This window comes from Gymnodraco acuticeps, unplaced genomic scaffold (genome assembly GCF_902827175.1).
Source record: "Gymnodraco acuticeps unplaced genomic scaffold, fGymAcu1.1, whole genome shotgun sequence".
Taxonomy (NCBI): domain Eukaryota; kingdom Metazoa; phylum Chordata; class Actinopteri; order Perciformes; family Bathydraconidae; genus Gymnodraco; species Gymnodraco acuticeps.
In genome coordinates this window covers 4017335-4034491 of record NW_022990440.1, presented here as the reverse complement: position 1 = coordinate 4034491, position 17157 = coordinate 4017335, and the positions used below count along the sequence as shown (strand labels likewise).

At 39.4% G+C, this 17157-nt stretch overlaps 1 protein-coding gene across 1 annotated transcript; it reads left to right on the top strand.

The window, feature by feature from the left end:
- The first annotated feature begins 9144 nt into the window (after nt 1–9144).
- On the top strand, nt 9145–17157 carry coq5 (coenzyme Q5, methyltransferase). Its single transcript, XM_034225248.1, has 7 exons — nt 9145–9373; nt 10518–10667; nt 10757–10981; nt 12026–12132; nt 14969–15057; nt 16230–16341; nt 16691–17157. The coding sequence occupies exons 1-7, from the start codon at nt 9172–9174 to the stop codon at nt 16790–16792; spliced, it is 987 nt and encodes a 328-aa protein (XP_034081139.1). The 5' UTR covers nt 9145–9171; the 3' UTR covers nt 16793–17157.

Sequence of the window (17157 nt, the reverse complement as noted above, 5' to 3'; positions counted from 1 at the left end):
AGTGAGAGACAGAACTGGACTCCTCACAGCAGTGAACTTCAGCACAGCTACAAAGACTCTTTTTTCATACTGTACAAAGAATCAAGAAAGATATTGGTTTAAATATATGAAGTATTGACTTTAATACACTGATATACATTCCATTAAACAATACTAAATACTAGATCACCTACACATCAGTGAAGTTGAGGGTTTTTTCCATGCAAAAAGTTACATTTAGATGATAACAAGCAATATGAATTTGTCAGCTTTCTAATTTAATGTATTGAAGGCAAAGATATTTAACACATAGTGAGAACTGCTACTATTTATCTCTCAATATTGTCTGTAAAAAACGTGGTAAAAGTTATTCTTTCAGTGAGACAACAGAGCAAGCTTCTACAGTTGCACTACGTATTGATAACAGTTAAATATTATTTTGATAATAACATATATTTCAATGTTGATGAACTTCATACTGTTCATTCATAATCTGATTGTCTTTGTAGCTCATTGTTGAAATACAAAAAAACATTACAATTACAAAATAATTATATCTACAGCCCCTAAACACACAAACACACCGCTTTCATAAATAACACACTTGTTCTGCAATAATATGTTTTATGTTTCCTGTCATTTTTGTTAGGAAAGGACATGACTGAAAGACAGGACATTTTCTCCTTCTCTGAGGGTCAAGAAGAACATCCAAGAGGAACATTAAAAGCTGATGTTATGAGATTTTAAGACCAGTACAGGACATTCACTAAGAAACTACTTTTATTGTAAAAACAGTCAGCTGATCGAATGCAGCTATTTCCACATCTACACTCCATCAGCTGATTATTTCTATTTGCCTCACTTTATGAGCTTCACAACATGTACCTTGTTTTGCAACGTCACAAATAAATGGGGCCAATCTTCAGTCAGATGTGAATGTGTAATCTAACATTTTCAGTAAGAATAATGGACAAAAGGAATACAAATACAATTTATTGAAATGTGAACCAAAAGTTAATCAAATGTTTTAAATATAAAGCACATATGGACAGAAGGTGTAAACCTATTAAATGTATTAAACACATTTAGTCAAATAAAGTGACCGACTAGGCCTGTGCAGTTGGTATCAGCTTTGCCCAGCATGGGCTCCTTCATCAGCCCTGGTCCTCCTCGCAGAGGAAAGACCCTCAGTCCTCTCCAAACCAACAGACAGGACGTCCATCACACGGAGGTTTCTCCCTGAAGTCTCTGCAGCTCTCTGGACACCATGCTGTCTCAATCCGTCCACACTGAATATGAGATTGGGAAAATGAAAATAATAAATGCTTTAGACAATAAGAAACATAAAGTTGACTGTTGAGTTGCTCAGTTTTTTTAGATTGTCAATACTATTACTGTATAACTAATATCTCAGGTTAAGAGGCACATTCAAATAAAGATTGGTCTTTAAATACATTTTGTCTTTTGAATTGTTTGTCTAAAGTCAAGGATCTATAACTGGTACTTAGTTTTAATGATACAGTCTGGTTATTATGCTGTTTGGAGGAGGCCTCACAGGTAAGAGCGCTAACTAGCTACCATCACATGTACCTTAGCTTGACTTAAATGTATTAAACGTATAGTTAAGTGATATCAAAATATAAATAACTAATGTCATGCAAACATATTAATATTTGCTTGATTCCAGTGTTGAATTTAGTACAATTGCAAACGTTAAGGGGTTTTAAGATTCTGAAGTATTATGCTAAAAGCTCAATAACTTAGATTATTATTTATAGTTTTGCTGTATAGTTTCATGTCCGCTTACCTTAGAAACGTAAAATGCGACGGCAGCGTGCAGATGGGGAGCATGTTAGCTTAGCTTGGTAGCTTCAGCTAGCTCTGGAACTTCCAGCTCGGTGGCAGCAGATCCCGCCTCGGCTCCGCCTCTTTGCCCTTATTTGGAGCAGGCTGGAGAAGGCTGGAGTTGAACTCTGGCGTCACTGTCGAGCCGTTAGTGGCCGACTCCGCCTACTAAGGGCTTCACGGCTGTCACTACCCGATCTGCAGTGCGCATGTGCGAGATGGTCCGCCATATTGGACAACTCCGGACGGCAACTCAAGTAGGACAACATTGACACAGTGGCTTTTGGCAAAGCTCAAAAATAAAACGAGAGAGAGATGAGTTATTGTTATTACAACGTGACTTCACTATTATTTAACAACTCTTTTTATTGGATTATTTTATTTGGGGTTAAGTACATTGTCAGAATAAGTAAGAAATGGATTTAACTACTGTTAGACAGCTATATGCCATACATGTTTGCACACATTCACAGTAAATTCAGTATGATAGCTTTCTAACAGAAGTTAAATTCATTTCTCACTTATTCTGACAATGTGCTTACACCAAATAAAAGAACCCCATAAAAATAGTTGTTAAATAATAGTGAAGTCACGTTGTAATAACAATAACTCATCTCTCTCTCGTTTTATTTTTGAGCTTTGCTAAAAGCCACTGTGTCAAGTGTCCATCTTGGGTTGCCGTCCGGAGTTGTCCAATATGGCGGACCATCTCGCACATGCGCACTGCAGATCGGGCAGAGCTGCAGATCGGGTAGTGACAACGGCAACTCTGCAGAATCCTATGGGTGACGTCACGGACCCTACGTCCATTTATATATACAGTCTATGGACTAAACACAGGGAAACGACGCAAGTGAGGGAAGCAAGGATTCCATTTAATCGACCTGAGAAGGACCCCATGTCTCCTGCAGGACGCTCACATCTCCCTGCTGTAGGGCGTGTGAGACATCCAGGCCATGATCATCTCCGACACTACTCAAACTAAATGTTACATAGGCCTATTGCAGCCTGCAGGATGTGAAATAGTTACGTATGTCCTCATATGTTGGTTATTTACAACAAAAACGTTACTGTAATTAAATATATTTAATTTGTCCCAATATTTGACTACACTAGCTGTGGTGTCTCGACGGCTCAAATCGTCGGAAAAAAAAGGGCAAGGCAAAAGTAATTTTATTAAATAAAACTCACATTTTCTTCGATAACTTTTTTGTAAAATTGAACTGGGCTGAAGTGGGCTCGTTTTTTTCAGTGATACCTTGTTACATTTCTTAAAATCGTCGAGTAACAGCTTTCTCGTCCAAAGAGTGAAATGGTGATTTTAGAATGAGTTTCTTAAATATAAACTACGTAGCTCCATGGCAACCTGCGTCATGCGTCAACGTAACGTGACTTATTGGACATTTTAAGTATTGATAGGCCTATTTTATTTATATGTCCATGTATTTATTGGAGAATAAAGTAGGCTATGGGTTTCGCATTTCCTACTGGTTTAAAAACACACATTTATACAGACCCAATTTATGCACCTGTTTTTGCAACAAGTTCTCACTCCCAACCCGTCACATGTTGACGGTCGGTCAGGGCCCCTCCCCGTCACTCTATTACGGACGGGGTACCCCTTGAGAGTCAGTTTTCAACGGGCAGGGCGTCCCATTTACTTGCATAGAGCTCCCTGAACTTTGGTAATAGACGAGTTGGGATCGCGGCAAAATGCTCTCTGCAGATCCATTCTCATAGCGTTTATCAACCTTTTTCTTACTCAATATCAAGCCACACTTATTGTTTTTACTTCCTTATTTTAATTGAATAATGTAGGACTTTTGTTGCCGTCAGTTATGGGGAGAGTAGGGGCTCAGAATACTGAAATTTGTATTGTTTCATCGTTTTTTCCTTCTAATTTTGTATTTGTTTCTAAACCACACACTGTTATTTACTCAACAATAACACATAATTATCCTTTCGTTTATTTATTTGTTTGATTAATAAACACAAGTTGGAGTCTGTCAGGACCGAGGGTCGGAGCAGCTCATAGTAGTTTCTTTAGAGAATTTTACACCCGGAAGTAAGTATTCTCTCCGCTTCGCTTGACAAACCCCGTGATAGTCCTCAAGCTCTGTGATTGGATGTTTGAGTGTGCGCCGAGGGTTACGCCGAGCGTCGAACAGCACTTTGAAATGGGATGGAACCACGGCAGACTGTCCAAAACTGGATTTGAACGGGCACAACGGCACGTCCATTAATTCCACAACCACACACATGGATTAACATCGATTTAATACATTAATGTAGCCTTTGTTTCTGCTAAAAGAGGTGTCAACCAGCTGGGGCAACAAGAAAATCGGCAAAATCGAGTGTGACTATTAAAAAATCAATAAGTATTATATTAATATTGACAATAACAACCGACCGTCGGGGAGCGTTCTCATGGCGTCCATTATCAACGCTATGGGAGGTCTATGAAGGTCTATGGGACGCCCTGCCTGTTGAAAACTGACTCTAAAGGCCCTGACACACCAGGCCGAAATCGGCCGTTTTCGTTAGTCGGACGACGAAGCGTGCCCTGTCGCCCAAACTCAATTTGGTGTGTCCCGCACCGTCGGCACCGTGGATGTATAATAATAACTGGATACAGCGTGGGAGGCGGGGCCTCATTCATTCCTATGAGAGTTGCTCAATGGCGCATGATGACAAAATGGCCCAACTTTTGAGAGAGCGAAACGTCACAGATTACCCGGCATGCCTGAGAAGTACCCGTATGTGCACTCATAGAGCATGCGCAACTTTAACCACGCCGCCCAAAAGGCTCGTTCACATTAAGCACGTGAATTTGCGTACACGTAACAGCACCGCACGTTCATGACAGCATGGTACTGGATTTATATTAACGAGGCGGCAGTTAGCAGCTAGCGGCTAGCTAGTAAATTATGCTAAGTTACACATCAATCGTTATGTACTTTTATATTACGCTGACATCAGGATCTAGTGATATCCAAGCAACAGAGCTTCATTTAGCATGATACTTGTGTGGGTTGTACATGAAACCACTTGGTAATATATAAAAATGTATATGTTGAAGCCTGTTATGATCAATTGTGAGTTCAAACTTTATCTAAAAAGTAAAGCTGATGATGGATTACTGTGGTGGAGTTAAAATAACAATAGCCTATTTATTTTTGAAATGTGATGGAGTAAAAGGATAGTAACTGTGATTATTCATGTTAAGTAGCCCACAAGTAACTAAAACAATTGCAAGTGCAATAAGAAGCTACAGGAAAGTTAATCTACGTCGGTAATATTAACTTTATTTAATACAACATTTACGGTACAAGATTTACATCATACAGCCCATGTAGTATAATATTTTACAAATGATGAATTACAGCAAACATGTGCAATATATCCATTATTACAGCTCAGTGGGCTGACAGTAAGGCGATATGGTCCTTTGTTATTGTGCATCCATGGGTAAAGAGAAACTCATGTAGTACTGAACACGTAACATGAACGTGCCGGGCGGCGCGGTCCCGTGGGTTAGATGCGCGTTCATAATGCCGAGGGAAATAACTCAGAATAACGTTATTAGCACATTTTTACAACTTGAGGAACGAATGTTTTTAATAAGGGCTATACAAACGTTCATACTGGGTAGTTTATTTAGTTTAAAAAAAATTATCCAACGAATTACAGACCACTCTTTCCCCATGTAGGTCAATGGGAAAAAGTGTTTCCGGGCCCAGCAACCTAAAGGAAGTGTAGTACCGCCGTTTGACCAGCACGAATATTCTCATCAGACTCCGGCGCACTTCCTGGGGGCTTGGTCGGCACGCCTTATTTGGCCTTTCATGGCCGACGCACGGCTGTTCAGCTAGTGAATCAGTGCATGAGAAGCGAAACGGTTGCTTGAGAATGTCTTCCACAAGCAACACTCCAATGGCTGATAGCTCCAGTACCGCACGAAACATGTTTTCGATGGACGAGAGTGAAAATGGAACGCACACGCTATTTGTTGGCCCAATCCCAAACCACTCCCTCGACCCTACCCCTCCGTGATGGAGTGAACTCCGTCTGTAGCCACACTCGCAGCTCAACGAGGCTCCCTCCTGTCAGATGGAGGGAGTAAATACAGCAGCAAGCTTTGGGGCGGCCTCCCCTCTCTCCGGCAGAAACAGGAAATGCCGTAACTGTATGTAACAACAGTTTCAAATCAGCATCTCTTAGACAAAAAGTTTAAATGAATAACTCAAATAAAACTCCAAACATCTTTCATTGTGTTTCAAAGCTCTTTTAGTTTTAAACCTGATGTTTATAAGCTTCTTAGTTTTTGCAACGGTCTGTAAATATACACAACTTTATAATAAAATGCACACATTTACCTTTTTCTAGACTAAACACAGGTATGATCCTAAGTTAAAAACATATGAGGTTATCATGAGGTTGTTAACATCGCAATTTATCAGTGGATGTTTGCTGGAACTACTTGTAAACAGCGTGTTTCCTGACGGACACACACAGCGTGACTCTGGTCAGGTAGAGACCGGTCTCAAGTCAGCACCGCTGCAGACTCGCTGTTTGGGGGCTTGATAGCCCACTCCCCCTCCACACTCGTTGCTTTGGAACAGCCCTCAATATGGCGGACCCTCCGCGTGAACGCGCAAACGGAGGGGTAGGGTGTAGGGGTAGGGTGTAGGGGGCGGTTTGGGAATGGGCCGTTGTTTGTTTATATCACGTAGTCTGTACTTCTTCTTTGTCTTCTGGTTGTTGCCTGTTTTTAATGACGAATACACACTACCGCCGCCTGCTGGTAAGGAGAGTTATTGCCACTCACGCATGCGCACTTCGTACGTACTCGGCTGAAGTCTTTGCGGTGTGTTCCAGTGCGACACATGGCCAAGACGCAGGAGAACACGCCGACGCAACAGTCGGCGTCGGCATCGACGAGTTCTCTGGTGACTGCTTGGTGTGTCAGGGCCTTAAGGGGTACCCTGTCCGTAATAGAGTGACGGGGAGGGGCCCTGACCGACCGTCAACATGTGACGGGTTGGGAGTGAGAACGTGTTGGTTTTTGGATTGACATTGTTTTATAGACTGCAAGGATATTACTTATTTTAATTTCGGTCAACAGATGTCAATAGTTTTAACTCATAGAAGAGAGGGCATGGAAATCAAATATATTTAGTATTAAAACGGCTCGGTTACTTGCTGACTATGTGATGGGTGCAAATAAACAAGCAACATTATAATATTGTACAGTGATTGCAAACTGTAAAAAGGTCAGGGGGGGGGACTATTTCTTCAGCAGAAAGTAGTTCCAATAAAACCTGCAGAGAGAGAAGTAAGGAGATTTGAATTTGTTTTTAATTATCTTTCTTTTAATATTCAGGACACATCGTCCGTGTCAGCTTAAAAGTGTGGGTTCAAAGTTCATTCTTGATTTAAGAAACAGTAGTCAATAGAATAATCTCTCCTCAAAGTCAGATTAGATGTTGTTCTGGACAAAAATGTTAATCCACAATAGTGGTAATTTTTGAAGATGTAATGATTTCATTTGCCCACTAGATGGAGGTATGTTTGACAAGTCCGGGCACCCAAAGTTCATTAGTATTACAGCGAAAGGTCTTTCATCTCTACCTCTCTTTACCATCACTAAAGGAAATGTTTTTATATTGTTATAGAATAATGGACAGTGTGTGAGGAGTAGGCCTACTGACAGCGAGGGCTACACAATGTACATCACATTATAGTCAAGATAAAAATGAACATTATACAGCATGGTTGTTATACATGCTTTTTAACACTGAACACACAGGTAGAACTCTCAGCGCAGCTCTGTGTTCTGCAGCATTCAACATCAGATTATTCCTGTGTGTAAAACACAAAATCCACTCTTCTTTCTGAAAGCTGCATTTTTGTTAGGTGCTTGACTATTATATTTAGCCATTATTAATAAATTAAGTCATTTTCTCCCTGTGGCAACTTAGAGGTTAAAAACAGGTTAAAATATCCAGCAGTTTTATATAAAGCACTTACAATTAGATGACAAACACACTAGCACATCAATAATCACAATCCAGTTATTGAATATACAACTCTGAAATGGGCAATTCAACTCTCAATTATATTTTGATGCCAATGCGTTTGCACTTCTTTTGAAAGCAGTACTTTTACTTCTAACAGAATATATATATTATTATGTTGCATTGTTGGAGAAGCTCGGGACTAAGTTTTTCATTGCCATATCTATACATATGACAATAAAGCCTTTGAATCTTTTAATCTCATCAAACAACTAGCCCCAGCATTGCCATATGGCAATGCAACATAATATAGGACATAAAACAATAAAACAAATTAAAAAGTATAAGAAGAAGACACAGAGATTAGAATAGATTAGAATAAAAATAGTGCAGATTATGTTGATAGACCAAAGTGCAAATAATGCAGATGAAGTTAACTATGTACATGTCAGAAAAAGAAAAAAAATACATACAATGAGCTAAATAATGCATAGAGGGGCACATTTAATGCAAGACAAAAGACACAAAATACAGTGTTCAACATTTTTTATTTAAGTTTTAGCGCACACAAAAAACATAAAATACAATCATTGGTGGGGTTCTTTAGTAACATAATTAGTTTCAGTAGTTCAGTATTCATATTATTAAATTACATTATGAAAAAGAAATGCATTTAAGTTCACTTTGGCTAGTTACAGCACAATGCTACCTGACATTGTATTATCATTATGAACTCTTCTTTTGGAGGGGGGCCACAGAAGGGTCAAAGCTCATTGTTACAGGGGCACTGGCCACCGTTGTCTCCCACCCCTAGAACCGCCCATGGGTACAGGCTCTGTGACCAATGAGCCTTGGATATCACATAGAACAAGCGTTTGCAAGTCCTCATAACAATTAATAATCAAATGGTGAGTTACTCTGATATTTTATTTAAAGTAGCATATGTAAATGTGAAAACCATAGTATTCACATTTACATGTGTCACTTTCTATTTAAAAAATAATCAGTGTGTATTATTGGGGAACAATAAAGTAGCCTATATCACATCTTAAAATGTGATGATAATACATCATCATTTGTTTCTTGATTATGTTTTTGTATTATTATTCCTCAAACTCACTTTTGTTGTAACATAGTGTATTATTACTTATCTTTATACATATTTGAACATTGTACCAAAAGCCAGATATTGAGAACAACAACTAACTTGTGGCATAATAAATAGCTGACATTTAAAAACATTGAATACACTGATGGGCGGTCTGAAAAAAAGAGTAACCGTCGCCTGTGAATGACGACAGAGTGTCGCATAGTTGCATAATTTGGCAAGATGGCCGCCTCCATGAGACTCCTGTTTCGGAGGGTGATCCGTCTTTCCCACATAAATGTTAATGTTACCGCTGCTGGAGCTCCAGGCCGGCCCGCTGGCTGCTGGGAGCCGCCGAGCTGTCGGTGCTTTAGCGAGGCCGCCGGAGACAGAAGCACGCACTTCGGTTTTGAAACGGTGCCGGAGACAGAGAAGGCAAAGAGAGGTGAGGTGTCTCTCTGTATGATAACAAACTTCATTGTCATGTCACTACTTAAAAGCTCCTTGACACACCGCCAGGGAAAGTATTTCAGATGTTGTGGGGATCTTAAGAATGTGCCAGACAATTCGGCTTACACTAAATCCATGAAAATGCATTTCTGTCAATACAATCTCTTTAATGTGTTGAAGGTGAATTTAACAGTGATACCTTGATGCAGATATTGGTATAACGTTTTAAATTGTGTGGTACCTGCAGTGTTGTTTTTATTTTAAGCTAAGGAAATAATTGGCTGATTTAGCACAGAGCATACTATTTCTGTATGTTGTTAACTTGTTGTTCTCGGTCAATATTTACCCAACGTTACACTAATAAACACTCAAAAACCTTTCCCCTCATCAAACTTGTGTTTGGCATAATGGCAAGAATAAAAAACATTTCCTTTCCTTATTGAAAAACTTAATAAAGATGTTCAATTTCATGAATGGTAATTTTAGACATTCTATCATCTAATTATTAAAAGTTATACACAAATAATATTAAAAACATTTAACATGAGTCTTTATCGATCCCCCTAGGGGCAAGTTCAGTTTTCCCTCTTTGTTTATATATATATTTAATACATACACACACACACACACACACACACACACACACACACACACACACACACACACACACACACACACACACACACATATATATGCATTGTAATACAGATAGGTGCACACATGCCAGTCTGTCCGGCACCAGTGAGCAGTTGGGTTCGGTGCCTTGCTCAAGGGCGCCTGGCACCTCTCCACAAAACGGTCCACATTCTGTATTTCTGGTCCGATCGACCCTTCAGCCTGAGCCACTGCCGCCATTTCAAATAAAGATACCTTGTCGAAAGTTTAAAATACAAAGTAATATTTTATTTTTATATTGCCTTTTATTTACCCAGGCAAGTCATTTAGAATATGATTAACATGTCAATAAGTAACCAAAGACATTCAACTTTATATATTGACTTTATCACTTGAGATTTAAAACATTTCTCCTGGATCACAAAACATTAAAGCAAGCGAAAACAAACCATCTAAAGTATATTCTTAGATAGAATATGTGAGTCAGCTTCAGGGACAAGATGCTCTCTCTTTGTGTTTTCCAGTGTATAAGGTGTTTGAGAACGTGGCGCAGAAGTACGACACCATGAACGATGCCATGAGTCTGGGGGTTCACCGACTGTGGAAAGACACGCTGCTCCACGTCATGCACCCCCAGCCCGGGGTGAGACTCCTGGACGTGGCCGGTGGAACGGGTAAAGCAGCTCTTGTGTACTGTACATACCATCAAACTTAAACCTTACCTCACTGACTTCTTGTGTTGTTGTGATTATTCTCCTTGCAGGTGACATTGCGTTCCGTTTTCTGGAGTACGTTCGTTTTCAGCAAGAGAGGCAGAAGCGGCGTGCGGCCCGGTCCATGCAGGCACCGTCGTGGCAGGACATTTCTAACAACTACTCGACAGAGGAGGAGGACGGGCCCCAGGAATCCAGAGCGGTGGTCTGTGACATCAACAAGGAGATGCTGAGAGTAGGAAAGCAGAAGGCTGACGGCGTGGGCATCAGTGCTGGTGAGCTTCACTCTGATAAACTCAAGACATGTGATCCCTGAGTTTTCCCTCAGATGTGAAACACAGCTTTTTGGGATTATCTCTTCACAATATATGTACAGGTCATAGGGACAAATGTAGGGCTGCAGCTAACAATTATTTTCTCTATTGATTCATCTGCAGATGAGGTTCTCTTATTAATCACATGGAGTCCAAAGTGATGACTTCAAATGTCTTGTTTCGGCCATCCATATGCGAAAGATATTCAGTTTAATTTGATACAAAACAGAGAAATGCCGGACATCTCCTTCTTAAAGAGGCTTTAAACATCTTTGCATGGAAAATTACTTTTAAATCTTTAATCTATTTTTAAAATTGTTCAAATAAGTTTTCTGTTAATCAGTGCAGCTCTAGTTATAGGAGTCTGAATTCACCTCCATCCTTGCGTCCAGAGTCAGACAGCCATTTTTGTTATTGCCCAAATGTGTCCATACGTTATATTATGACAAAGTTATACAAAAATACAAGTTTGGCTTTTTTTTTTTTGTGAGTAAAGCATCCAAAAGTTTTATTTTGGTTTCAGTTATAAAACTCAAAATAGTTATCATTAATATGGTTTTAGTCAGAATTCCATTTGTATTACTAATTGTTGTTAGACATTTCTAAATCAGGCAGCCATAAACAAGAGCTTTAGCTAACATTCAGTTCTTGTATTGGTGCCTGTAGTTTTCATTTAAATTTGCTGTATTAGTTTTTTATTCAAAAACTAATCTGTTGCATTTTAGCGATATACTATAGTACTATAGTAAAGCAGAATTAAGTACACTTTAAAAAATCTGTTTATTTATTGCAGTTCATATTATTGTATTCAACAATGTTACAGAAAATATCTTTCTTGTATTGTCGAGCCTTAAATCTACAGCTGGATGTCTCAGATAATATTATGCAAACACTTGTTTGAGCGTTCTGTGCGACCATGCATGATCTCAACGGTGTACATAATCATTATTCTTCCACCTTGTGATCTGAGGGCAACGTTTGCTGAAGTGTGCCTGTGTGCGGCAGGTCTGTCCTGGGTAGTGGGGGACGCAGAGGAGCTGCCCTTTGATGATGACCAGTTCGATATTTATACCATCGCCTTTGGGATTCGAAACGTCACCCATATAGATCAGGTAACTGGTTGCATTATCACTACAGCTTCTCTCATGCTCAGAGGCTTCTATGAAGACTGTTCATTCATATTCCCGGGATCCACATGAGAAAGCACACATTACAAATAACAGTCCAGATCAAATAACACATTGAAAAATAATCATGAAAGTACAGTCCATGTAAATCAGTGGTTCTCAAACTTTTTCTGTTTCTTTGGAGGAGAAAAAAATTCGGGCCCCCCCCCCAACACAAATAGTCAGGCTCAGTGGCGGCGCCAGAGATTTCTTTTGGGGGTGCTGTGGGGTAGCTTGACGTTTCATAGAGGGTGCTCAAACATTTAGGGTTTAATGTACCGGGCGCTACAGTGGAATTTTCTACTGCAACACTCCCCACGCAAATACACAGTGTACCCGCGACTGTTACAATGGAGGTTCGATAATCAGCTCACGGCATATTGGTAAGCAGGGGTAAAGTGCTATTTTTACAGGTGGTGTGTGGACCTCACAAATACCTCATTCACACCAACAGTGTTTCAAGGCCGGTTCGGAGCTGGAGCTTGAAAAGCACCGGGTTTTCCTCTTCACACCGCAGCGGAGCAGCCTCTTAGCTCCAGAATCCGGTTCGTTTCAAGCACCAACAAATTGTCCGGCCAGAGCAAAAGCACCGCATACGTCGAGGCGGGGGAAGAGACAGGATCAACTCCTGAACAACAACAAAAAGCCCGCGTTTTATCCAGTTTGTACACAACGATGGAGAAACTTAACAAGAGTTTCAGTGTTTCTGCCATAGACTGTATATATATAAAGGTTTCTGCAACGTGTCTGCGTGTTAAGGTGGAACCTGAGCATTCACGTTGATCACCTCTCATTATAACTCATTATAAATCTATAAAACTATAAATATTAAACTTTACTTCACGTGTTCATTTGAGAACAGCTGTTATACCCGGGCGAAGGTTACAGTTCATTTAAATGAAAGATACAACGTTACTCCACACTCATGGTTCAGTCCACCTTAAGAAATAAGACCGACCTCGGAAGCAGTTGTGTTTTAAAAAAACCTTTATTGACACGAGTACACTTTTTTATAAGAATATAACTAAACCACGGAAAAGCTGCAGATAGAGCCATAAGAAATTAATGCAACTGATTTCATCCGCACGGTTTGGCTTTATGAAGCAGGCACGCAAACGGTTACGTCATGAGGCAAACGATGACGCAGCACCAGTCGGACTCTGGGCGGTGTGAAAAGAGCCAGAGCTAAACTGAAGAACCGGTTCTGAACCTGAAAAGCTCTAGCACGGAGCTTGAACCGGAGTTGCGTTGGTGTGAATGAGGTAATAGGAGGGGTCTGGGGGCAAGCTCGTCCGGGAAGATTTTTTTTTAAAATATTGAAGTTAAAAGCATCAATCTGGTGCACTTTGAGAGTAAAATGAAGAGATCTATGGATACATCTCTCAACACCCATATGAAACAGAACTGTAAACAGATTTACTTTTTCTTTATGGATATTTTACAAATCACTCTCCTTTTAAACTTTATTCTTTTTTTACTGTCATATAGTATTTCATACCTGTTTTTCATTTATTCTCTTATTTTTGTATAACTATAATGATCATATAAATGTGTGCCTCAGAAATAATTGTTTACATTAATGGTGACCAAAACGTTTGAGACCCACTGAGATAACACTGAGAGTCCTTTAGATCACTGAGTCTCTCAGTCTGACAGGAGAGGACTCTCCTCCACTTTGTTGTTGAAAAAACTCCTTATATCCGTTAGCGTAGCTCGCTAGAAGCTAACAACAATCTCTGGTACCGGTGCGCTCTCTCTCTCTCGCTCGCGCACGCACACAAAATGGCTCGTTCCACACACACACACACACACACACACAGAGCCGAGCTTTAATGAAACACAGAGACCCAGACGTAATAGATAGTACTGTACTGCATCATATTATTTTCGAATCAATAATTTTTCAAAATATGATAATTTTTTTTATAACCATTTTTCCTCCTGGTCTCTCGCGCCCCCCCTGGCATGCCTCTGCACCCCCCCCCACTTTGAGAACCACTGATGTAAATCAACACATTTAAAAACACACCATAAACATAACAGTCCTTGTGAATCAACACTTTTAAAGAGACGCATGCAAAATTAAAGTAGATGCAAATCACAAACATTAGACATATTTTAGTGAATAAAATGTATATGTGTTTGTTTAATCTGATTACATTTCTATATTATCTAATGCATAACACTCTACTTATAGACAGTACTGTCAAGTGTTTAACTGTGATCTATTTGATCACATATGATTGTCAGAAAAAGAAACCAAAGAAGTTGTTGTGCATTTGTAGATAATGTGTTTTCATTTGAACATGCTTTAAACATCTTACACGTGAATTAAGAGAGCTCACAGCTAGACTTGTTTTGGCAAATTGTTAAATGTATTTAGAGATGCATCTAAAATATAATTCTTCAATTATCCAGTGTGTAACATGGATATGTAAACTAGAGTATGTCTTTCAATTGTTTCAAATCCAATAATACTCAACTTACAAAGAAAGGTATTTTTCAAAGAACTGCAAAGCTGTTACTAACTGATATCTGTGCTGTAGAAGTGACTTGAGATATTCAGTAATCATTTAAACTGTCATTAAAGAGGCCCTTTTCTGCTTTTGGGGATTTCCCTCTCCTGTAGTGTGTGCTATAGGTTTGTGTGCATGTAAATGGACTGCAAAAACTTAACCCCCCCCCCCCCCCCCCATGCCACAGTAGAGGCACAGAATACTAATATGAACCTGAAGATGAGCCCCTTTAAGCATGTCAGCACTCATTCTGTTCTGGTTCTCAGGCTCTGCAGGAGGCTCTTCGTGTCCTGAAGCCCGGTGGCAGGTTTATGTGTTTGGAGTTCAGCAAAGTGACAAATCCTGTTCTAGCAAGGTGAGGAGCAGTGCTCTCTAATGAATTGTGACTAACTGTGAATATGAATCAACCGTATGAATCTCAGAGAGTCTGTTGATTCATCACATTTTCACAGCTTGTTGTTTCTCTCGGAGGTGGTCGTATTCAAGAGTAGAGTACCCTGTTTCACCACATACAAGCAGTTGTTTTTCTTTTAAGTTACATATATGCTGCCTACATTAAGACAGATCCCATAGATGCTCGGTTATACTGAGCACAAATAGAAATATATATATATATGTTTTTTTATCTGAGTGGATTTTGTGTCCTTGGATGAACACGCCCCCTTGTGGTTTTGTGCCTAAAAGCACTTCAGCTTGTTAAATGTGAGCTGGCTGCAGAGTACTAAACAGGGTTCTTATGGTCATTAAAAACCTGGAAAAGTCATGGAAATTCAAAATGCAAATTCCAGGCCCTGGAAAACAATATTTTTCATGTCATGGAATGTAACTAACGTTGCATCAAATATAATTTATATTTTATCTAATCGCCAAAATAGTAATACTATAATGCTAATAAATACTGTATAGTAATGAAACGTCAAATGGTATTTAGCTGGTGAGAGATTTTAGTTGCTTTAGCGTGTAGAAGCTAGTAAGCCTACTATTTGATTTGTTTTAGATAGGCACAACATGTTTCATATTTAGACCTTATTTTCCTGTTCCATGTTAAAATAAACCATTTTCAGTGATACGCTGAGAAAGTGTTATTTTGGTCATGGAAAATCAGGTAAAGGTCATGGAGAAGTCATTGATGAAAAAGTGTATGAACCCTGACTAAAGAGCAAGGAGAGTGGATACTCTGAAGGTTCCAGTGTTCAGATTAACACTCCTCCAAGAACACAGGAATAGTTTGAGTCAAATATTTTTTTTAAGAATCGGTTTAAATAAAAACCTGGAGACTTGTTGCTCCATGGCCAGAGGTGGGAGAAGTACTCAGATCTTGTACCAAAAGTAAAAGTACTCATTATGCAAATTAGTCCATTTCAAATTAATGAAAAAAAAGGCGCTGTGTTATTCTTTTTAAAATACTTGTATAGGCTAAGAACTCATCACAAACAAACGATTAGTTTCATATAAGAAGGATTTAGAAAAATGAGTATCTGCAGCAGGTTTCAGCTCACTGACTTTGATCCCGTTTCATGTTTTCAGGCTTTATGACGCTTACAGTTTCCAGATGATCCCAGTTTTGGGAGAGGTGATAGCTGGAGACTGGAAGTCTTACCAGTATCTGGTAGAAAGCATCCGCAAGTTCCCGGACCAGGTAAGAACATTTTTTTCTTTCTTCCGTCTACTCTTTTCTACCATTGCTACTCTGATTTGATTCAACTCCAGTTGGGGGTATTTCATCACTTTCTGATTTTAATGGTTTAATTTAGGATATGTGCAGAATCCAGATGTTAAATGTAATACCTTTTTATTATTTTAAAGACCTTTTGCTAAGTACATTTTAAGGTCAGATAATGGGGAAACATTTGTAGTGATCTTTTTTTTTTAAAGGACAAAACTACTGAATAACTGAGTCACTGTATGTTTCCTTAAGTTCATGTTTTTCAAGCTGTCTGCAGTGTAACTTTGTGGACTCAGTCATTTCCTTTTCTTCTTTCCTGAAGGAGGAGTTTAAAGGTATGATTGAGGACGCAGGTTTCTACTCTGTGAAGTACTACAACCTCACCGGTGGAGTCGTGGCTCTTCACTCTGGTTTCAAGCTGTGAGATGCACTCCTGGAAAACAGAAGCAAAAAGACTGGCTCTGTGTTTCACACTTCTGTCTGTATTTCAAACTGTGTGCAGAGTTCTCAGACATGAACGTCAGAGCTCCTCTCTCAGCAATGACTGCACCATGAGAGAAACATGTCGGTGGACATATTTATTTCCCTGCTGATGGTCTTGGTTCAGCAACGATTAGACTGTACTAAATACCTTTGTTGGTAAAGAATGCTGCACTGATAACCTAAATGTCACTATATTTGTGGTATCAGTGTTAAGGCTACTAGCAAGTGAGTTTATGTGCAGCTTGTTTCAAATATGTTTGATGTAATATTTACATTTTGGCTACAAATAAAGAATGTTTAAAGGAT

Excerpts from the sequence above, each read along its gene's own strand:
- coq5 (XM_034225248.1), top strand. The coding sequence starts at position 9,172 with ATGGCCGCCTCCATGAGACTCCTGTTTCGGAGGGTGATCCGTCTTTCC. Across the intron at positions 15,058-16,229 it reads ACAAATCCTGTTCTAGCAAG|GCTTTATGACGCTTACAGTT; the intron begins GTGAGGAGCAGT and ends TCATGTTTTCAG. Across the intron at positions 16,342-16,690 it reads TCCGCAAGTTCCCGGACCAG|GAGGAGTTTAAAGGTATGAT; the intron begins GTAAGAACATTT and ends TCTTTCCTGAAG.